At 35.6% G+C, this 23,772-nt stretch overlaps 1 protein-coding gene and 1 long non-coding RNA gene across 2 annotated transcripts in view; one reads left to right on the forward strand and one right to left on the reverse strand.

The window, feature by feature from the left end:
• Nucleotides 1-23,772, reverse strand: part of TRPM5 (transient receptor potential cation channel subfamily M member 5) — a 57,381-nt gene that overhangs the window by 3,460 nt on the left and 30,149 nt on the right. The window contains exons 14-23 of the mRNA XM_014058124.2: nucleotides 18,912-19,057; nucleotides 16,026-16,138; nucleotides 11,290-11,382; nucleotides 7,942-8,197; nucleotides 6,833-6,951; nucleotides 5,614-5,746; nucleotides 4,602-4,776; nucleotides 3,690-3,858; nucleotides 1,652-1,830; nucleotides 643-775 (exon numbers count right to left, since the gene is read on the reverse strand). Of these exons, the coding sequence (XP_013913599.2) occupies nucleotides 643-775; nucleotides 1,652-1,830; nucleotides 3,690-3,858; nucleotides 4,602-4,776; nucleotides 5,614-5,746; nucleotides 6,833-6,951; nucleotides 7,942-8,197; nucleotides 11,290-11,382; nucleotides 16,026-16,138; nucleotides 18,912-19,057 (1,516 nt within the window). The remainder of the gene's footprint in view (nucleotides 1-642; nucleotides 776-1,651; nucleotides 1,831-3,689; nucleotides 3,859-4,601; nucleotides 4,777-5,613; nucleotides 5,747-6,832; nucleotides 6,952-7,941; nucleotides 8,198-11,289; nucleotides 11,383-16,025; nucleotides 16,139-18,911; nucleotides 19,058-23,772) is intronic.
• Nucleotides 1,821-23,772, forward strand: part of LOC148049575 (uncharacterized) — a 97,245-nt gene continuing 75,293 nt past the window's right edge. The window contains exon 1 of the long non-coding RNA XR_015696807.1: nucleotides 1,821-1,992. This is a non-coding gene — a long non-coding RNA (uncharacterized LOC148049575). The remainder of the gene's footprint in view (nucleotides 1,993-23,772) is intronic.

Raw genomic sequence — 23,772 nt, forward strand, 5'->3', positions numbered from 1 at the left:
CATATGTGCTAGTCGTTCCCGACTCTAGAGGTGGTGCTCCTCCCTGCTTCTAAGCCGAAGAGCCAGCGCTGTCTGAAGACTTCTCCATGGTCATGTGGCCAGCATAATTAAATGCTCACAGAACGTTGTTACCTTCCCACCAAAGCTGGTCCCTATTTTTCTACTTCATTTTTACCTGCTTTAGAACTGCTAGGCTGGCAGAAGCTGGGACAGGTAATGGAAGCTCACTCTGTTACACGGCACTAGGGGTTCGAACCACCAAATATTTAGACAAAATCTTATCACAAAAAATGACTTCTATTAATGCCATTCCTGACATTTTCATTGCGAGGGCCATATAACGTGCATTTTTTAATGCTGGCGTTTCTCTCATCACCTATAGAAGGATATGTTTGTACAGTGGACATTTGCAGTAGGTTGCCTTGAAGAACAATGATGTTGGATTATGTTGCATGTCGGACGTAGGATATAAAGCTTCAAAAAGGGAAAGGGAAATGGAAACAGGAAAAGAATAAGAGAACGAAAATGAAGTAAATAAAGCCACCCATTATAAAATGTTTGCTGCTGACCTGATTATAAACATATAAACATGATCCTTGCTTTTTAATTACATCAAACTGCACTTTACTTGCTGATCCTTACTTGTCAGACATCTTCTTCAGTTTTTCCTGGTTGCTTTCTTTTTTCTTTGTTTCCAAATTTGCCAGGTAATTTTCTTTCTGGAGCATCTCCCAGGTTATTAATTTTTGATCCAGTTCTTCTGGAATGTCTCTTTCTGAAGGAAGGGAGAATTAGATTGGGGTGAGGAAAAGGAAACAGTTGCCGAAGGAAGGGGCAGAAGTGTCACACGCACGAGCGTAGTAGTAAAAAAATGGAAACCCACCACTGGTCTATGTCCAATGGCTGACTCATTGCTGTATCTTGAAAGAAGCCCACTAACCCAGTTCCCAAAAGCACAAGACACCACTCCTGCACCCCCAGCAGGAGGAAATGTTTCCCCATACAAATTTTCATCTCTATCCTGGAGGGTTTATGGGCAACATTAATTTCCTTTCTGAATACTTCCTCAGAGGCCTCATGTTGACAAATGTCCTATTTTGATTTAAAATGTAGCAGTCTATTTTTAATTTACTTCTAATAGAATTTGAAAATCTCTTGGAGGGGGATGCCCCATAGTCGTCTGCATGTGTAACTTTGGATCTTACAGATATTCATCATTTGTTCTCTATGCTACAGCAGTAATAGTTTCTACTGATATATATATTTTTAAGAAAGTGTGAGTTTTTATTTTTAATTAAAAATTAATGTTTAATGCCATTTTGCTTTTAACATTAATTTGTTTTTATATAATTACAGATAATACCATTTTAATGCAGACTTCTGCAAAATATAAATGTAAAATGATCCAGATGTAAATGTAAAATGGATTACAAACCATTTGGAGGGCATCATACTGAGAAACGTTATTCATCCTCTACATCATTTCAATTTTAAAAAATAATAATCCACAGCTAATTATATAGAAATGAACTTTACTATTGCCTAGACTGATAATCCAGTTTATGATTATACATTAATATATGTATTGTATGTATGTGTATGTATAGATGTAATCCTCAGCTTGTTCTTAACCATTCTCCCCATAGCTTACCCAGGTGTTCTTTTTTGTGTTCGGTCTTCTTAAGGGCCCATCTAAGAAATAGTTTAACGTGGTCAATAATGATAAAAGGAGGAGCAAATGCAGGACGACCATGGTATTCAACAATCAAGTTGTATCGCTGAAATTTCCAGAAGATGTCTGCATTTCCTTGAACAACCTGAAAAGTGTAACTTAAAAAGAAGAAGGGTGGTATCAACAGATCTTATTCGCTAAAGAGAAGACTGTTTTCAAATGTGTAAAGTTCTTGATGTTTTTTCTAATTGAGGAAACAGACTGCCAGCTTTTTTTGGTGTGATTAACACTGATAGTAAACAAGCTTGGATTCTGCTGAGGTAAAATGAATTTCACAATTCCTTTTGTATGAAACATCATAATTGTTTCAAGTGATTTGGAGAGGCAGTTCTAGGCCTCGAGTTTGATCTGAATTAATACATTAATTAATGCAATTAATACATTGAACATGGTAAAATATTCCTGTGAATCTTCAAGCATTGGTGTACTTGATGCATAGAACAAATTAGACTAAACCTGAAACAATATCACCATTTTGCTAAATTTTCTTTCAATACTCTCTGCAAGCTGTCTGTTTCATCAGCTTGTTTTGTATTTCAATTGTCATTTAGGAGATACCCAAGCATTTAATACCTACATCTGATATATTTATTTGCTAACTGAGAATGTTGCTGTTTCCACGGACTATAGAATATTTTAGGCTGTATTTGTTTTAGTGTTGTTATGTCCCTTGGTTTAAAATAGGCAAAGTTTTTGTTTCCGTTCTTATTTTTGTTCTGTGTCCCAAAGGTACATCACCCAAAACTGGAAGGAACATGAGCTATTTAGGACTTCCAGATCAGGAAGAGATAATATGATCACATGAATAGGTCACATCAGTAGTCCTGCCTATTTAAAGAAGGTTATCCAACTATATTGCCTTATATCTCCATATATCTCTGGGCTAGTTGAGAGCATAGTAAATATTTTCAGTGGGTTTTAAAAGGTCCTAAGATGTCAAATATGTTTCATAAAAAATATTATGAAGATAAATGTTTAGAACTCCATATAAACTATAAAAAGTTCTCCCTTATTAATTGCCAGAGAAAATAAAGTTAAATACGGTAGATTATTTCCAGAGATAGGACTATTTATTTAAATATCTGCACAAATTACCTATTGCACAACATGTGCAACTTTATTAAGAATTTAAACTTTGCAAAAGTAACATATTTAAACATATTAATAATATACTGAATAATATTACTGTAAGTCTTCATTTTAAATAGATTGAGAACCTTCCTGATTCTATCAGCAATTCTTTTTGTGACAAATCTGAAACAACCAAATTCCATTGAAATGGGTGCTAAGCAGACCAGTCCTTGACTTTCAATCGTTTAGTTAGTGACCACTTAAAGTTACAATAGCATTGAAAAAAGTGATACACTTATGACCATAACACAGTCACATGTTCAAAATCTGGGCACTTGGCAACCAGCATATATTCAGGATGGTTGCAATGTCCCGGTGTCATGTGATGACCATTTACGACCTTCCCAATCAGCTGACAAGCAAAGTCAATGTGGGAAGCTGGATTCATTTAACAGCCATGTAATTTGCTTTAAAACCTGCATTGATTCTCTTAATAACCATTGCAAAAAAGATCGCAAGATTGGGAATGACTCACTTAACCACTGCCTTGCTTAACAATGGAAATCTTGGTTCCAACCATGGTTGTAAGTCAAGAACAAGTATGCAATATGTCAGTCTAACACAGTTATCAAGAAGTCAATAACATTACACTTACTCAACAGGATTTATTTCAGAATACATAGCTGTACTCTCAGTATGTTTATTTTGCTATTGCTTTTCTTTGCAAAACCTTTTGTGGATTCCATTTATTACACACACACACACACACACACACACACACACACACACGATAAGTCCCAGAGCGATGGCATGCATATTATTCTATCTGCAGCTAGCAGATAGAAGGTTTCTTATATTTTCTTATAGATCCTCATTTTATACTTACCTGAACATGGCAATTAAGAGATTCATAAGCAGCACATTTGTAACCAGTAGGAAAATGACTAAGAGTATTATAACCACCCAATTAGCGTAGGCACTAGGACACGAGAAGTCACTCGCTGTCTGGTTCCTCTGTTGACCCAATGTGCAGTTTTCAAAATCCATGCGAGATACTGTTGTAGTGAAGTTTTTAAAAAGAGAATTGGAAAGAAGGGAGGAAGGGAGGGAGGGAGGGAGGGAGGGAGGGAGGGAGGGAGGAAGGAAGGAAGGAAGGAAGGAAGGAAGGAAGGAAGGAAAGATGGTTGAAACTGTTAGAGGTTCAGAATGATTTGCTAAAACAAGTTTCTACTACATTGAGTTTACAAAGGAATCAGGTGAACTGATGCAGTTGACACTCAGCAGTAGCATCTCTAAGGGACAGGCCTAGGAAACAGAGCCTCCAAGTAGAACAGAATTTAACAGGGAAACAAGAAGACATAGCAAAAGAGGACAACTGGACTTTGCCATTTCTGTCAGAACTTCTGAAGGCCAAAGGACTTGGAAGAATCTGTCATAAACTTCATTGATATCACTGAATCTGACTTAAACCTAATATTTGCCTCATGCTGCTTCCTTTGTCAATTCTATCTTATGCAAAGGATGGCTTTACCCATATACAACTAAATGTTTCTAGCTGATATGATTCAGTGATAGGACTTAAAGTTCTGTGCAAATCAGCACACTTAGTTAAGTTTTGACTTGCTCTAGTCTATGATTTTTATTATGGTGGATTATGCCATTCATCAGGGTGAATACAATAAAAGCGTTAGAGTACAGATGACTTCAGTTACAGTGCAATAAGAATGCTGTGGACTGATTTATTATCATCCACCAATACCCCTTGGTAGAAAATTTAATTAAAGTAAATTAAACTCACAATCTATTTTATCCAATGGAATTTGTCCAAATATTTGAAGGTAAGGACGATAAAGGACCCTCCTGAAAATCCACTCAGCACGACTGTCATTGGGATGAAGCAAAGCTTGGGTGGCTACACCATATGCAATAAGCCACACACTCAGGAAAAAGAGAAAGAAAAAAACATCCTTCATCTGTAAAAATAAATAAACAAATGCAAAATTAAAATCTGAAACTATTTTCCCCAACGTTTTGCACCCTCCAGATGTGTTATAGTCCCACGACATCTGGAAAAGTCAAGTTGGGGGCTACTGAATTAGAAACATTCAAAGAGAATCACAATGGATTTCTTTTCTTTGTCACCATGTATTCTAAAAAAATCCTCTTTCATGCTGAATTAGGTCAAATTGAGCGTACACACACAGACACACACACACACACACACACACGTTGTAAAGAAAGGTTTCCTTCCTGCAGCTTTTGCAGGCGAAATCTCTTCTGCTATAGCCATGGTTTCCCCTTTCTTTTAACTTCTAGTACTTCCAACCTACGAGAAGTCCCTTCAAAAATATTGCATTTAGAAGAAGAATAATATAAGCATTTCCTAAGGGAAGAATTTATTTTTATTTCTTCAACATTATGTTATACTGACTTTCTCCTCATAACAGTGTCCAAGATAGCTAATTAAGATTCAAATAGTTTTTAAAGTTGAGATAAAAAGTAAAAGGAAGCAACCAAGAAAATAATAATAAAAAAGAGATGCAGGTTTCTAAACACCAAGGGGAATACATGGCGGGGAAAAGCCTTTTGTGTGTGCTGAGCAATTGGCACACTGACAGCAAGGAAATCTTCAACAGTGTCTGGTAGATGTCTTAGTAAATCAATACCTTAATAAAGGCATATACGTTGGTGGATGTAATGATACTTAGACATTTGAAATTAATAGCATAATTTCCCTTGAGCCTGCTGGATTGAAACCAGGTCCACTCCACCCCTTTTATTTTCATTTCTCTCTGCAATGCTGCACTTACCATTCTTTCCACTATGATAATCTTTGGCCCCAGTTGTTTATGAATGGCAAAAATATGAATCAGTCTCAGAGTGAACACCATGAAATCAATTGCGAGTACTGTTCGACCATCGTGAAAAGTTGACTTAAACATTCTGGAGGGTGAAGAAACATTTGTGCATTGATATTTAATTTATGCCTTCCCTTTCTATAAGAGGATGAAGGCAGTTATCATGAAAAAGATGCAAAAATAAAATAAAATAGGAACACAATAAGAAGGCATAATTAAAACACAAACACATAACTATTAATATCAGTCTAAAACAGCTCAAACTACATTCTTTTCTAAATACACTTGTAAATTTATGTTTCCAAAAGTCTATGGGCCATAGCTTGCGCATAATTCTCTCTCCATATTCCCAAGGAATATTCTCTAAATTAGGGTAATTCTTAAGGATGTCTCTTCAGCTATTCTGATCCAAGATCATGACAAATCACTAGTTGTCCAAAAAGCAATTAGCAACCAGTGCTGGTATTTCAGTCATGGTAAGATTTTTATTTTGCACTATTTAGATATTTATTTATTCCATTTACATGGCAGCTCATTTTGCACAACAGTGACTCTGGCTGGATTAAAAACTCAAATAAATAGAGTTAATTAATAACAAATAGCTTTGTTGCCCCTGGAAAAGAGTTGTGGCAACTATATCAATAAGAGTAGCAGTCATCTATCCTATTGAATCCTGTTGAATTATTGCTCTGTTGTTTACAGATTGCACATATTGAAATTTTCCAGATATCCTCTGATTCTTACAAGGACTGAATAGTTATTCCTTATTCCCCCCCCCCCCCCCAAAATGTCTTTTCTGATTCTGAACTAGTGATCTTTTCATAATTTCCACTTAAGGAGATTCTCAGTCATGCAGGTTCATGGTTGTCATGAAGGTGCTTTTTCAAGAGGCAACTGGACTTTCTGGTTTTTCTTTGAAGACATTTCTTCTTCAGAGCTGAAGAAGTTTCTTGGATGAGAAGCGAAACATCTTCAAAGAAAAACCAAAAAATCCAGTTTCCTCTTGAAAAAGCACCTTTGGGTCCACTTATGGTAGTTATCTCCCATGCTTGACTACTTAGTGCCTTTCAGGATTATTTTTTTTCAGCACAGTATCATCTCTTCTTTAGCTACCTGTAATATAATGTAATACTTTTTTAAAAAGGGGGGGGGAATATATGAATCCACATACCTGCAAGTGATTCCAATGATAAACAAAGAAATAGCCAACATATCACACTTATTCCAATTATCTTCTACATAGAGCTTGAATTTTTTTATTAGATTCATATCTTCATCAGTAAAGAAACTCTGCAAGTTAATAGCTATTATGTTAATGCTTTCATTTCTTCATCAATAGTTTCAACATTTCAAAATTGAGTATGAAATATATGACAATTGCAAATAAGGATCATTTTTTCCCTAGGCTTGAATAATTAAAAGGTCTTTCATTCCTGAGCATCCTACTGCTTGGAAAATTATTTTAATGGGCTTGGATGATCCAACCGACATAGCTATGTTGTTTATTCCCACCTTTACTTAGCATCCCAAGATCTATGGAATCTGAAAATTAATTCATTTATTCTGAACTATAACATTTTATCAGGCTTCGTGATTATAGGAGACTGTGACTTTTGTGGAAAAGTGGGACCCTACCTCTTTAATACTCTTGCATTCTGACAAAGTCTTCATACTCTAGTTTGACACATCATGGAAATACTTGTGAGTCTATATTTGTAGTAACAAACCCAGGAGCAATTCATCACTGAAGCTATCAGATTCCCGCAGTTGCGATGGAATAACTGCTGGATTTAAAACTCAGCATGGACTAAGCTAGGCATTTGCATGGGATTATACTTGCTGATGTGTTTGCAGCAATGACCTAAATCCCATTCAGTTTTTCCTGTGCCAAAATTTAATGAATGCAATCAATATTGACTGTAGCTCAAGGCTTTTTGCATAGCTGTACCTGAAAAAAATACAGATATATACAGTTTCTCTTAAAAGGGGAGGAAGTGGAAAGGATATGAAATTGTTGAAGTAATGCAGTAATTTATTCTTATCAACCACTTTCAGATTTCTACTTCCTGAAGCCATTAATAATCTAGAAGGACCCATTCTTTCCTCTTGGCTGTATAAATCTTTCAGCACAGAAGCTCCAGGCTGGATCAGGATGCTACTGTCTATAGTAAAATGCTAGCATTTCTCCCCCTTGCGTTTCCTGCCATGTTCTGGTTTAGAGAGGTCCAGTGACCTGATAAATTTAGCAACATGGCAGACAGCACAGAGCAAATCACCAACCTGTCTGATTTCTTCCAAGACTAGTGTAAAGACCCAGAAGTAGAGTATGTTCTCCTCGATAGAGGGACCTTTAGGTGGAGGTTTAAAATCCACTAAGAGGACGTAGGCAAATAGAAAGAGAAAAGCAAAATACATAACAACATTCCCCATAAAGACTGTAACAGGAGCGGTCCAGAATTTCTTCCAGCGTGTAAACATAAATGTTGCATAGGCAATATTTCCAGAGGCAGGTTCTGCTTCTAGTCTGGCATCAGCCCTGCAAAAGTGAAAGAACAGTCCTCTAGCAATGCATTTCTAGACATGAATCTGCCAAGGGTTCAGACTGACTTTAGAGAGATGTTGATCATTCTCATTTTTCCCAAATTCTGCTTAAAAATTAAGCAACTTCATCCAATTATGTTTCCTCCCCAATTCAATTGTAACTGCTATATTTAAATAGATTTATTCTCCACCTTATCAAAATACAAGGATATTTAATGAATCTTTTTAGTAATGACAACCAATGAAATCTTCACTTCACTGATATGTCTTTGATTGCTCTTACTGATTCCAGTGGTAAGTTGATCAATAGATACCCAATCATTTTTTCCCTGAGATTTAGATCATATTGACACGAGTTCATAATGTTTCAGGGTCCATCTAATACCAAACAGCATCAAAAGAATTGATGAGTGAAAATCTCAATGCAAATCAAATTTACATACCTATGAATAGTGGTGGCATCACATTCTCTCTAAAGTGACTCTTAATGAATTGAAAAGAGGTTTACATCTAAACAGCATTTCTAATCTGAATTTGTGATCATTTATAAACAAGCATAGCTAGTTTATGATAACAAACATCTGAATATGTGAATAGATGTAATGATGTTTGAAATATTTGAAATGATCTTGGGAGGTGGAGAAAGGTGAAGAAAATTGCTCCATAGATCGGGTAAGAGGGAGAAGAGCTGCATAATGGGTAGAGAAAGAAGCTCAGAATGGATCCTTCCTAAGCTATCACACTACAAAAAGAGACCAGAGGTGATTTGTACTTTCAGACTTGCAAAATTTTGTTAATGTAGACTTACAATGAATTAGAATTAGCTCAACTGGTTGCGTTTTCTGTCCATCTACCTACTGTAGGAAGGCTGTCAATAACTCATTTAATGAAAACTTAGGGAGAGGGGCACAATAGCATTCAACTCTGGAAATCAATTTAAAATACTCCAGAATAATGCTCCCTGAATGCAACATAGCTTACTTCTGAGTTGATAGGCACAGGGCAGAGATTGTGAAAGAGAGTCTCATCTGTTTGACTTTATTGACATTGGTACTCTGATGCCAGAGCATCCAGGGTTGTAGAAGGGAGTTATAGAAGCCTCTGTAGGTTGAATGAAGTTCCAAATAATACCAACAATGGAAAGTCAATGGACTAGCTGACATAGCAGAATTGACTGCCTTGCTTAGAGACAATACTTCGACTAAATTTCTTGTGACTTGGAGACCACTGTTTTCTTCTTATCTTACAAGATAAGGAAATAACTTTTCACTTTGGAATTTGAAGACTAGTGAAATAGTATAGTTTTTCAAACATACAGTTATTCATATTTGATAATTTATTATGTGTTAAACTAAAATTAAGAGAGCATGAATATTGGTTTTTCAGAATGTTAATTAGTGTTTTATGGTATTTTATATATGTTTATATATTTGTTTGATGTATTATTTTTCTATCTTGTCCTCTTTTTAACTTGTCCTCTTATTTCCATCTGGCTTTCCCTTTTATGTTAGTCTAAATTTTAATTATTTTTTTTTAAAGATTAAAATTATACTCTGATTCATGGAATGCTCTCCAATGGACAAGCAACTTTAATGATAGCATATTTTGATTAAGACACCTTGTTATGAGGCTTCTGGTGAATTTCATCTGATATAACATCTCTTTTGGTTATTTTATATTTATATTGCTGTTTTGTAACAGCAATGGTAATGGATGGTAATGAACACTAGGAGCTGATTCTAAGGAGTAGGACATGTATAGAAAGAAAACTTTCGAATGAAGCTCAATGGAACTGACTCCTACTACAGTTCTTAAATTTCCCCTGGCACTTTTATTAAACATTAAATGTAGCCATTATAAAAATAGCAATTCCTTTGAGCTTTGGGTGAGCAAGTCTGCAGTGAGGTTATATATACATTTGATATGAGTGCTCATCCCAACCATTCCCATAGCAACAAACTAATATTAAAAAAAACGCAGTAATAATTTCACTGCAGGAAGATCAGAAGCAAAGGTGGTCGGGGTGGATATTGTATTAAAATTCATCATTAAAGAAACAGTGGAGGAAGCAGAATTCAAGCTGCCTAGTGACTAATAACGCTTGGGGTTTTTTTTCAGCATATTTTTAAAAGAACCACAAACCATCTTTTTGTACGTAATGGAACCAAGCTTCCCAACATAGTGGATTTACAGTAGATCTTGCTATTTATGTTTAATATTTAAATAACATAGCAAGAATTTATTTTAGCCTAAGTGACAATTATTTGGCATCCTAACTAGGGACTGAACTCAAACCATCTCATACATTACATATTTTTTGTGTCTACATATTCCATTCATTTCAGTAGAGCTTTGGGGCAACAAATATATTTCATAAAGCAATGAAAGAGTTTCTTGGGTTTGCATGTTCACTGTGAATTGGAGGTATAAAGATAATTATTCCCAATGATCAAGTGTCTATAGCCATAATTTTGCTATTGTTCTTTTTGGAGGAAAGCATTAATAGGACTGCTTCATTAAAAAAAAAATCTAGATCTCCGCAAATAGATTTCTGCTAAATGGCATTCAGTCAGAACTGAAGAAGATTCTTGGATGAGAAGTGAATCATCTTCAAGCAAAACAAAGAAACTCCTATTGCCTTTTGAAAAAGCATAGTTTTGGGTCAGCTATGACCAGGATGACTGAGAGTCTCCATAGACAAAAAGGCATACAGTTCTAACTTCTAAGACATAATGATAGAAAGTCCTACTGCCCCATGAAACATTTCAATATATGCGAAAGGAGAAGCCACACAGCCGTGACTTGTGGAAGGGTACCAATATGCTGTATTTTTCTCGCATTCTGCAGCATTTGTGCAGGTAGATTTTCATACTCATAAAAATAACTGTTAAACATGGCCGTTAAAAATAACAAATTGAGGGATTCAAATGTTTAGTAAAGTACAGCTTCGACATTGTAAAGAAAAGCACACCCTTCATCAATTTTAGATCACATTCTATATTTAACATGGTTGGATGGTCATAGCAATTACAGTTAATAAATGCATCTCTTAAAAAAATATTTCTAGAGCCATGTATGTAACCTTACTCCGTTTTTGTGTAAGACAGCAAAGTCCTTTCTGTATCAAGCCTGTCAAGATCTTTGAATGATTCTGAGTCCTCCTCTGACACTGACTCCTCACTGCAAAGAAATAGATTTAATGCTTAATGCTACTGAAAACAAATTTGTTTTTTCACAGTTGAAATGACAATACAATTTTCATTTTTGAGATTGCTACAGTAACAGATGCTCTTTGCACATTTTTGAGCCATGCTTTTAAAAAAAAATGCACACAAGAGTAAGTATATGACAAAACATTACAAAAATGTATGAATTTTATCTTATTAAATTTTACCTCAGCATAAAGTTAAAACCAAATTTACCTCAGCATAAAATTAAAACCAAATTTACCTCAGCATAAAATTAAAACCAAATTTACCTCAGCATAAAATTAAAACCAAATTTACCTCAGCATAAAATTAAAACCAAATTTACCTCAGCATAAAATTAAAACCAAATTTACCTCAGCATAAATGACAAATCCAAATTAAAATTAGCAGAATCATCCTTCTGAGATTTTTTTATATGCAATTTAAATAAATCATAGATCATATTGCATCTGAATAACCTGGTGGAAAATATACATGTGGAGCTGGAAGTTATGGTACCACTTTTGCCAAGGAATTTAAGGATGGTGGGGAGAGCAGTTGTGCCAGACAGCAGGACAAAGAAACAAGGCTGGGATGGTAACACCACTTCTGCCATCTTGCCTATTTGGATGCCACTATCAGCACCCCTATGGATGCTCCCCTCTTGAGGTATATCTTTTCTATGCACAGGGTTAGTTAGCCCAAGAGAAGCTAAAAGTTCTCAAGATGTAAACAAAATGATACCCTGAGAAAATGAACCTGAGCTTCACAAGATGCAGGGAGATTTTTTGGGATACACAGGTTTCTATACAAAGGACACACATTCTTTCTGAGACACGTTCAAATCAGTCTGCTGATACATCGCTTCAAATAGAATATATAAAAAGCTGTCTATCGGTGATGCCTTTAGAAACAAAAGGGAAATGAATAGACATGTCCTCTGGTGCCCGTGGCATCTCTGAACTCTGAAGTCCAGCTACAAATTTGTCAGTACAGATTTGTAATAATGCTTGAAGTAAAAAAAAAATGAAGTAGTAAGTGGCCACCCTGGAGCTCAAAAGGCATTACAGCAAGAGCAACACTGGAAGCAGCTCTCCATTTAAAGAAAAAGAAACAAAGGAAGACAGAAATAGCTTTGAGGTCCTAACAGAGGTGAAACCTCTAGTTATTTAGGGAAAGAAGAAGAAACAACAAATTGAGCAAGAAAACCAAAGGTAAAATCTTGAAAGGCAGAGGGGATGCAGTTGTGGAATAGACACACAAACACCCATATACACATACACAACAAAATGTATTTGTTTTTCCTCTGTCGGAAACTGTAGCAAAATGGCAAAAATGCTTCTCTATCATCAAGCTTTTAGCTATTGTTGTAATAGTATTTTATTCAAATCGATTTCTATTTTTCATTGCATTAATTTTATGAATGGTAAACTGCTTTGATTGCTCCTACAAATCAGGAAGACAGGGCATACATTCAACAATTGCATAAATACATCACAGCTGCACCCTGCAGGAAGAGAAGAACCACTGTAGTTGACCTTTATACTACAAAGAGCAGAAATTGTTAGCCAGATCAGTGCATGAAATATTCTGGATGCTAGAAGCACAGATCAGAGTAACTTACCAAGTCCATTCCTACTTATCTTTGCAAATGATAATGCCAAAAGCAGCTAATATCATATTATCAATTAGAAATAGAAAAGCAGCATTTTCTGCTGCCTGATAGTTTGAATGCTCCTCTCTTCAATTCTACTGCCTACTTTGATTGCTCTGATTATATTCTAGCAAATGTTCTCGAACAAAACTTGGTGTTTTATTTAATTTGAACAAGACTAATATTCTCATATTCTTGATGCAAACTCTTTAAGAAGTAAGCCTACTTCAACTACTTCTGTCCATGTTACATTTAGCCTTTCTACTTGCTTCAAAATTTCCAGAAAGAAACCCATGGATTCTAATAATTCACTTGCAACTCTTCATTTGTTGCAAATTGTTGCAGAATCAAACATTAAGAATATTTTAGATTTTATGCTCCTCTCCTGAGCATAAACAGTCCATGCAATGCACTCTTAACATCTTTTTCAGTATTATAGCCATAATGTTAGTAAATAGGGAATCATATTCAGGACTAGATGTCACAAGTTTTTTTTTCCATTTGCAAACTTTCATTCTTCTTACTATTTCCTAGTTTTTGTTTATCTTAGCTCTTCCAGTACATTTGCTATCCTTTTTCGTTCTAGGAACAACCTTCTACATCAACTTAATAGTCAGCTCTACTTGCTGAATGATAGGTAGCACTTCTGACTGCTTTCCTACCAATAAGTTCTCTACAACAGTAAGCCTTCTTTTAGATTTTTTTAAATTTTAATTCTCTATCTAATCTTTAAATCTCTTTCTGCAGTGGGTCAAATAATTTTTGCTCAATAGCCAAAATTTTATACAGAGAAAAGGATTGTTCAGTGAGAGAAGTTACGAATACAGTCATTATTAGAGAGCATTCTTGAGGCTGGTTCTTTCATGAAAGCAAACTGCGTTTGATTTAAGAAAAAAACATTATGATAGGAAAGTCTAAGTTGCACAGATCTATCAGAACCGGTAGCATCTTCTCCATGATGGAGATAAAGTAAATTAAGTGAGAGCCTAAACTGCATGCCTCAGAAGAGAAAGAGACAACTAATCTGAGAGAGGATGGAAGTAATGAAAGTTTAAAGCTTGTTACATAGATAAATGCAAAATTGTAAGTTTTCTGGAAAAGAGAAGCAGATAAAAGCATGAAGTGACTCTACTAATTTTCTCGACATGTATTGCTCCTAGTGGCCTTTAGGCTTACATACTCAGAAAAGTGATTCATGGAAACTTGATCCCTTGATTTTATCACATCTGTAGCATAATTATTTCAAAATTGACACATGGAAAAAGCAGAACTCAGACAGAATCCAACTTAGAATCACTTGGAACTGAAAGAAAGTGTACTTCTATGTCTATATTTATGCACCATCCAAATGCAGAAGAGAGGAAATTGGCTGAAAAGACAGCTTAAAATACAATCACTAATTAAATATATTAAAAGGTCATTAGGGAGCATGTGTACCCCAGAGATATTTGCAAAGAAATGTCATGTATAAAAGTTAATAGGCTGCCCAAAATCACAATGAGTTGAGCAGCCTATAGGTTTGATTTATAGATTAATTAGTATCATAAAAAGCCAAGTATGACAGTTGGAATGCTTAGTTTCAAAGGAGAATACAATACTGGCATAATGAAAGACCTTGTAAAATGCAACCACCTCTGAATATGGCTTTTATAATAGGGCTAAGGTGCAATGTCCTGGGAATAATATTGTTCAATGTAAACCTTGAAAGGACTTAACATTGTGCTGACTAGAATTCTGGAAATATGAACACTTGTTCATAGCATTATAATAGATAGCAATATGAAGAATCTCAAATGATTTAATAAAAGTGCATGATATTTTTCCCCTGATAAAAATAGTGAGAAGGGAATTTGAAGAGGAACATCACTTTGATTCCCCTTGCGCCAGGAACATAATTGCATGCTCCAGTCCCAGAGAAATAAGAAACTTGTCATTTGAACTATAACCACTTATCTTTGACCATTTGGTTCCTCCCTAGCAAAAAGTATAATACACAGCATAATACGCAGAAATTAAAACAAGAGCTTTCTGTCTGGTTGCCTCTGGAATGCTAGGAAGAAATTCACTACCCATTTCCATCTTTCATAAAGATCAAATAACCCGCATTCCTGCCAGTAAGGACATGACTCAGAGATAAAAGAATTACTGTGTTTCCAAATGGGTAAAAATAATGTTGTTTATTTCCAAGTAATCCGAATCTATCCCTCACTGGGTTTCTCCCACCCAGATCTTGATTTCCCAACCTGTTTGCCTTCCAATGTCAATCAGATACAGTACCACTGGGCTGAATTCTTGCATTAGTTATTCACCTGGACAAAATGTTCTCATGATCTTTTGGAACTATTACTGTCCTCAAAGTTCTAACTTTCTTCACTGATGCCTTGGCCTTAATAAATCATCTTTAAAGGGAAAGCAAAAGTCAGGAAGAGAGGGCTAAAGATTGTGGGTGAAAAGAGAGTTTGCTTTCTCCTGTAACATGGTGTTTTTTTTAAAAAAAAATCTGGGTTGAGTATACTTATTGAACTATATTCTAATTACAGATATAAAGATCAAAGTTGTCTCTATAAACATGTTTTAAATGGAGAAAGTAGAATATTTTATTTTCAGAATATAGAAGGAACATATTCTGTTGCCATTTCAGTATTTGCTGGTCACTGTTAAACCAGTGAAATAGCCCTGATAAGAAACGCAACCAGGAGTACCAGCTGTATCTTTATTGTATGGTTATGTTAACAATCTTGCAAGTCTCTAGGTACCTCTCTTGTCTCACACTTTTACTCTCCTGAAAACTAAGGAAGTCCTTTCTGAGACCCTTTTACCACCCTTCCTTCTTCAGGCTCAAATTTCATTTATCAGACCGTGGTCTAGGCTTTGGCACTTCCTTCTGTCTCCCAAGGCCATTCCAACACACCATTACAATCACTATGCTTGCATTCATTTTTTTTTCTTCCTCTTGATGCAAAAGAATCTATGGTTCATACCTGAATGAAATCAAGTTAGTGTAAATCAGGAAAGGGCACCCAAATCCACAGATCAGATTCAAAATTGGGGTAGATGTTGACATGTCTCCCCACCAAATGTTTGTCAGAAATGCCTGAAATTTAGAGAAGATACATGTGAAAAATCAATGATATAATAATACAATTAAAAAGCTAAGAAGGAAAGAAAAAACCCAGAACATAGCCAATCATAGCAGTCAATACCAAAATTAGCAGGGATTACATCAGACAAACAATCAAGCAGAAAACAATACCCTGATTGAGAAATTACCAAGGAGGAAACAACACCATTTCAATAATGGCAGGGCATACTACTGTTTTTTTTCTTTTTTACAAAAACCACATTCACTAGCATGGATGATGCTACTTAGTTAGGTAATGAAATGTCTGCAAACAAGCAACCAATCTCAGAAAGTACCAAAGACATACAAATACATTTTAAAAATTAAAATGTATATTTAAAAATTATAATAAAAAACTTTAATGTATATCATAATGCTTGGCTCTTTTCTTAAACTCAAGAGGCTAAAGTTATTCAATGTGAATGTGTTTTTCAACTTTTCACCTGTCTCTTCACCTGTTCCTCACCACAAGAGCTTTTGGAAATTCTGGAATGAGTGCAAATGGTTTTGAATGAAAACAAGGCATATATTTCATAGCCAGCTGTTTCCCCTAAAAACTAACTCATGAATCTAGTCAGTCCTGCATTATATCTCTGTGAAGCTTTTTATTTAGAAGAATCAGACTTCTTTTGTTTATAGTTGAGGACTATCCTTTCTTTTTTTTCAGCTTCTGAGGGTCTTTTTCTTTTTTTTCCCTTTTATTTAAGAAAATATATGGCTGTCTACTCACTCTCATTAACTCTAGGTGGCTTATAAAATATTTCTTATTTTTAGATATTCTTGTATCTATTTTATCAGTTATTCCTTTTAAAAAGGAAAAAAATATTGTAACTTGCAGCTTAATGCTAATTTTGGATGACACAATTGTGGAGGACACAATTGTGGAGGGCAAAAAGTACATCGATTTGGACATGACCTAAGGCTGCCTGTTTTTACTATACATCTGGCTGATTTGCTGAGTCACTTTAGGTAGATTTTTTTTTTAAGAAGTCACTGTGGTGAGATGGGTGGCTATATAAATTACTTTTAAAAATGAAATATCTAAAATAAAACAATGAAATAAAATAGTCCTTCTGTTGTTAGATTCTTGAAATGGCTTCTCTTTTGCTTTGTATCTATAGTTTTGTGATTTGTAAAATCTTCAATATGTGGCATTTAAACATTTACTATATGTGTTTGTCAGCCCCGCCAGACCAAATTAGAAAATCAACTTCCCAAGAAGATCAAAACTCTACTGAGATAAGCCACCATAGAATCTTGCAATTCCAATTGTGCTTTCTTCCCTTCTCTTCTTTTACCCCAGCAAATTGGAGGAGGGGGTGTTTGCCTGAGTTACTTCTGAATATTATCTTGCTTCCAGAACCTCAAGGATGTTTCAGCCTTCCTTATCCAAGGAATGGCTCTTACACATGTCCTCAAGAACATCTCCCTTAGTGTTAATGGTGTTTTAATTTCTTGCAGGCTATCTTACGATTCTTGACAACTCAGAATAATGCTCTTTTGCTTATTTATGGAACTTATTAACAAAGGACAATCTTCATTGTTAATGTAACGTCATTGTTAATATAACCGAGGAAACAGTCAGTCATTGAATGAAGTTCTAGATCAGGGGTGTCATCCAGCGGGTCGGATACATCATGTGAAGGCCACAGCCACCCCAGCTCCGCAAAGGGAAAAATAATCACGAAATGTCATGTGATGACAATGTGATGCCATGAGTTTGACACCCGTGCTCTAGATATAAAATTAGCTCAGGTGCAGTAGCTACAGTTTTTCCACAATGCTGAATTACATTATATCTTACATTCCAATGTGAATATTTTCTCCTGGTGAGATTATCAATTATTGTTTTTATTCTTAGGTATTATAGGGTGGAAAGATTTTGTTCTTGCTTTAGGAAAACAGGGTGTCACAATGGTGTTGCTGTCATTTATGGGCTCGCTTCCTGCTGAGCATAATATATGATTTAATCCCAAAGTTCCTAAAAATGATCTGCAGGCCCATCTAATATCTGATTTCACTGTTCAGAGGAAGATATGTGAAAACATGAGAGTAGGTTGAAATGGCCATAATCTAAAAATAGAGGAGGCATGTGTAGAGAGAGGATGAAAGGAAAAGGTCCTTTCAGATGGTAGATATGAAAAAAAAATCAAGTTGTTAAGGATCAAAGGAAGAATCTCATCAGAAGATGGACAAAAGAAGTTGGGTGCTGAACCTCCTTCACCCTGACTCCCACTGATAGCTACCAGACTCGTGAATCATCAAAGCAAGGGCTTGGGGAGATAAAAGGGATCCTGAAGTCCATCCACTCTTTGAGTTATTCTAAACCTGGCCTTGGTGGCTTCTATCCTAACCTTGGATAGCCTAATTCAAAAGGAGGTAGATTAGCGGGGATGAGCAGTGAAAGAGAAAATCTACATTGTAACCAGTAAACATTTGAATTCATCAGGTCTCTGTATATTCCAGCAGATTTTACATACCTCAAAGCTCGATTGAAAGTGATTTGCATGCATTTCTAATCAGTTTCCTGGCTATTGACCAGGTTTTATATTTCACCCTCCAACTGCATTTCTTTGAAAAGCCCAGGTAGAGGCAAGGGACGTTGTGAGGTTCCTGGGCCTCTACAGGATCCATATGCACAAGTAAGTCCAATCTGGGTACAAATGTAACAATGTTCTCTCCACTTTCTTCTTAATTGTGGATTATCCAACACCTTCAAGAAAGGGACACCTTGAAAGGTACTCACTTGGACCCCGTCATGTGCAAAAAAGGACTTGGCATCTGCTTTTGTGGCCAAGTGGAGACAAGTCGTTTTGCTCCAATATCGATTCTTCCTCACCAGCAAAGCAAAAGCCCGCTCTTCACTATCATGGTAGCATTCGCTGAACAATTCTGCCAAACCAAAAGTAAAGATGAAGATCAAGTAAACAGAATGAGGAATGAGGGCTGTGATTTTGAATCCAGCTACACATGTTTTAAGTAGAGATGTTGATCTAGACAAAATTACAGTCCATTTATGCCCTTTCATATACTCTCCTGGCACAGAAATCTTTCATTTCTACTATAAGTTCTACAGGTTCTAAAATACCAAGATACATTGCAAACCTCCTGTTCCTAATTATTTTAAGGCTTTCTCCCAAGAACACCCATACAGAATTAATCTGTAATTCTGTAAGTAAAAATGAAGCCCATGAAAAGTCAATCAGGGTAATCAAAGCACATTAGATTTATTTCCTCCTATTATCCCAATTGATGTAAAGCAAGAAAAGTAAAACATAAATACACAGTGCATATATAAATAAGTTCATAAATATTGTGTGTGTGTGTGTGTGTGTGTGTGTGTGTGTGTGTGTGTGTGTGTGTCTTTGTTTTACTGTATTACTGTATATGTTTTCCATTTTTTTCCTTTACATTTATTGGGATAATAGGGCTGGGCAAATTAAATAATTGTGTTTCCCTTTGGAATAAAACTGCAAAACTGAAATACTGTTGTAAATACTGCATATAATTAATGGAGATCTTAATAGTCATCTAATCCAACCTCTATTTCTACTTCATTTAGACTAGTGGTCCCCAACCTTTCTGGCACCAGTTTTGCGGAAGACATTTTTTCCACTGGGGGGATGGTTTCACATGCAACCTAGATCCCACACATGCCAGATAAAGCTTTGCTCCACTTGCCCGCTGTTTATGCAGTCTGGTTCCCAACAGGCTGCAGACAGATATCCGTCCAAGGCCCAGAGATTGGAGACCCCTGATACCGACTATGCAGAAAGAGATGCTGTAGTTAAAAAATGAAGAAAACCATTCATAGAATTATTTTGGCCCATTTTCTCTATCCTTTTGAAAACACCAATGGCCCAGCTCAGTTTCACTGCAACATCTAGACTGGAATGGAACCAATTTTAATCAACACTGGTGGCTGTTGGAAACCAGCCGAAACTCCACAATTCCCCTTCTAGAATTCTTTCACTATCTGGAAGGTCCCATATGAATATCCCACTACAGAAAAGTCTTGGACCCTCTGCTCATAAAAAGAAATAAAATAAAGGTAATGGAAATTTTTCCATTTCATACTGGATCCGACACGCTTGTAAACATAGAAGCTACTTGTAAAAAAGGATGGGGGTGGGGAGTCAATGATTTTTAAAATCCAAATTTCAGCTGCATCCTCCCTGGTCATTGCAAGAATTGTCTGTTTTTAAATATTACTTTCACACAATTCTTCTTACTTATAAAGAAGGAAGTTCTCAAAATATTTGCATTCCAATCCTAGAATGAACAATAGGAGGAAACGGTGCTTATCTTAAAGAAGGTAGTTTTTTTACTTTCATTGAGGGGCAGAAAGATTGCAGAGGGAAGGACAGCAGCTAGTCCAGAGGAAAGAGAAAGAGGTGTTTTTGTCTCTTATTTAGGAAAGTGGAAAGATCTTATTCAAGCCAAGATCCACAAAATACAAATGAACACATTGGAGGGTTTCACAAAAAAGACATTAATGAAATAAATGAGTGTTGTGATGTGATGACATAAACTCTCTAATTCCACACAACTTTAAATGAAGTGTGTGGCAGGGTGGAATATCATCATTTTGATGTCTTTGTTGCTTAGGAAAGGATGCTTATGGTTGGAACTATTTTGACTTTGTGATATAATACTTATTATTCTGTTTTCATTTTCTGGATCTCCAACCACAGATAGAAACTCAAAGGAGCTTCAACTAAAGGTATACAATATAGGTAAAAGGTAAAGGTTTCCCTTGCACATATGTGCTAGTCGTTCCTGACCCTAGGGGGTGGTGCTCATCTCTGTTTCAAAGCCGAAGAGCCAGCACTGTCTGAAGATATCTCCGTGGTCATGTCGCCAGCATGACTGAACACCAAAGGCACACAGAATGCTGTTACCTTCCCACCAAAGGTGGTCCCTATTTTTCTACTTTCATTTTTTACATGCTTTCGAACTGCTATGTTGGCAGAAGCTGGGACAAGTAATGGAAGCTCACTCCATTACGTGGCACTAGGGATTCGAATCACCGAAGTGCTGACCTTTCTGATCAACAAGCTCAGTGTCTTAGCCACTGAGCCACCGCATCCCTAATATACTCTCTTTCAAATTCTATGTCTCACCAGCTTATTTTTAGAAAGTTATTTTCTAGTTAAATAAATGTGGCTTCAATAAATAGAGGTAGTCATCAACTTACAAGAGTTCATTTAGTGACCATTCAAAGTTACAATGGCACTGAGGAGGCGGGGCTGATGTCGCAATGATATGGCATGTGATCTTGGAGCTCCAGGATTGCCATCGATATCTCTGTCACTGGATGGTCCTTTTGGACCTAAACCGTCCCGCGGAGATGGTGATAGAGAAGGGCACATCCTGTCGATCCCGGGGACATCGCAAAGTCCCTGGTAGATTCAGGAGAAGCCCTTGTTTCTGGCAACAAAGAAGTGTCCATTGAAGCTGCTGAAAGTTGGGACAGCTCCAGAAATTGAAGATAAGCAGGAGATAAAGTGTGCTGAATTGGTGAGACAATTTATTACTATTATATGAGAGAACACACCAAAGATTAAAAGTAAAGTTACAATTGAAGACAGAAGAGGTCAAGCGGCAAGATTAAGCCAGAGTCAAATTTTGTGTGTTATTTTTCTTTAATCCTTTTACTGCTGGAATTTCTACGAACACATATTTTTAAAATTGGACTGAGTTTAACTTTCTCTTTTTCTTTTTAAGATTTTTATTCTTTTTCTCTTTTCTTGTTAATTTTTTTCTTTATTGGAAAACAAAGAATATAAAAAGAGAAGTGAAAATAGAGGGAAATAACACTGCCCCTTAGAGGCTTGGAGGCTTGGACCATTTCCACCATTCAATTTAGATTTCAAAATTTTCCTAACTCTGTTGGTGTACTCTCGCCTGACAATAGTTTTTACTTCTCCATGCTTGATATTATCTAACTGCAGAATGCCTAAGTATTTGTAGGCTTCATTTTCATTGCATTTAATTAGTTGGCCATTGGGCATTTCAATTCCCTCACATGCAGTGATTTTGCTTCTTTTTATGGATACAGTGGCACATTTTTCCATGCCAAACTGCATTGAAATATCGGTGCTGAATACTCGGACTGTGTATACAAGTGTATCACAGCGGCCAAGTTTTTTCACTGCCCACATTATTATTATTATTATTATTATTATTATTATTATTATTATTATTATTATTATTATTATTATTATTATTTTGTTGTTGTTGTTGTTGTTATTTGATTAATCTTTGGTGAGATTCTCAGCCTTTGGGGCTGTTTTTTTCTTTATTGGAAAACAAAGAATATAAAAAGAGAAGTGAAAATAGAGGGAAATAACACTGCCCCTTAGAGGCTTGGAGGCTTGGACATATTGTTTTTCTTCTCTACGTTTGAGCACTTGATAATTTTGTGCAAAGTAAGAGATATTGTTACATTTCAAGGACTTTGAGTTTGTTTACTGAAAATGATAGTGGGAAGAGCATGGATGTTTATACAGGGGCTTCTCTGTGTACTATCAGAGTGAAAAGCTTGCACGGGTAGGTTTGGAAAAGAGTCTTGGATTTTAAAGTGGCAGTGTGTACTATTGGAAGGAAGAGATTAATATAGACGATGTTGCAACAGGGAAAAGAAGAGGAAAGAAGTGACATTGCAGATGATTTTGCAAAAAATTCAAAAAATACAAGGAAGAACAAAGAACATTGAAAAGAGATGGGAGATTATTGAACAAAGAACAGATAAACTAGATGAAATGATGATGAAATATGAGGATAGATCTCAAAAAAATGAAGGCGATGAACAAAGAGATAAAAAAATTGGAGATATTGATAGCAGAATGAGTGCTGTTGGAAAAGATAAGAGTGGAATATTGGATTGGGAGATTGATAGACTTGAACTTTACCTCAGATTCCAGAAGATAGAAGAAGAAAAGGGAGAAAACCTGGCAGAAGTAATGATAGAAATTCTGGCAGAAGCATGGGTGATAACTAAAGAGAAGAGGATGGAAGGAACAGATAAGGGGCTTCGAGCCTTCACAAGATACACAGTGAAATACAAGTTGTCAAGAGATGTCCTTACAAGATTTATTAAAAAAGCAATTAGAGTACAAATACCACAAATGTCAAGAAATAAAGATTGTACCACTATTGGATGGACACAGGATGATGTAATGAAATGTTATAATAAAAAATTAATTTGAATTTATTTAAAGTTAGAATACTTTGTATAAAATGAAGTAATAATAGTTATAGCCAAATAAATTATTAATAATGATAATACTGTATACATATATATTGATAATATGAGATTTTATATAAACTGGGAGTGAGGACTATGGAGAGGATGCACAAAAGTTTGGTAACCAAAGATAAACAAATTTGTAAAATATGGAATTTATCTTAACAATGGTTAGATAAAGAATTTTATAAGAATGTACTATTATTGGATGGATTTTGGATGATGTAATGAAATGTCATAATATAAATTTACTTATGATGTAGAATATCTTATAAAATGGAGTAATGATAATTATAGTCAAATAAATGTATAATAATGATAATTATTTACATATATCAGTTTGATAATATGAGATTTT

Source organism: Thamnophis sirtalis, unplaced genomic scaffold (genome assembly GCF_051295495.1).
Source record: "Thamnophis sirtalis isolate CommonGarterSnake01/CBP01778 unplaced genomic scaffold, rThaSir2_p1.2 scaffold_1, whole genome shotgun sequence".
Classification (NCBI taxonomy): domain Eukaryota; kingdom Metazoa; phylum Chordata; class Lepidosauria; order Squamata; family Natricidae; genus Thamnophis; species Thamnophis sirtalis.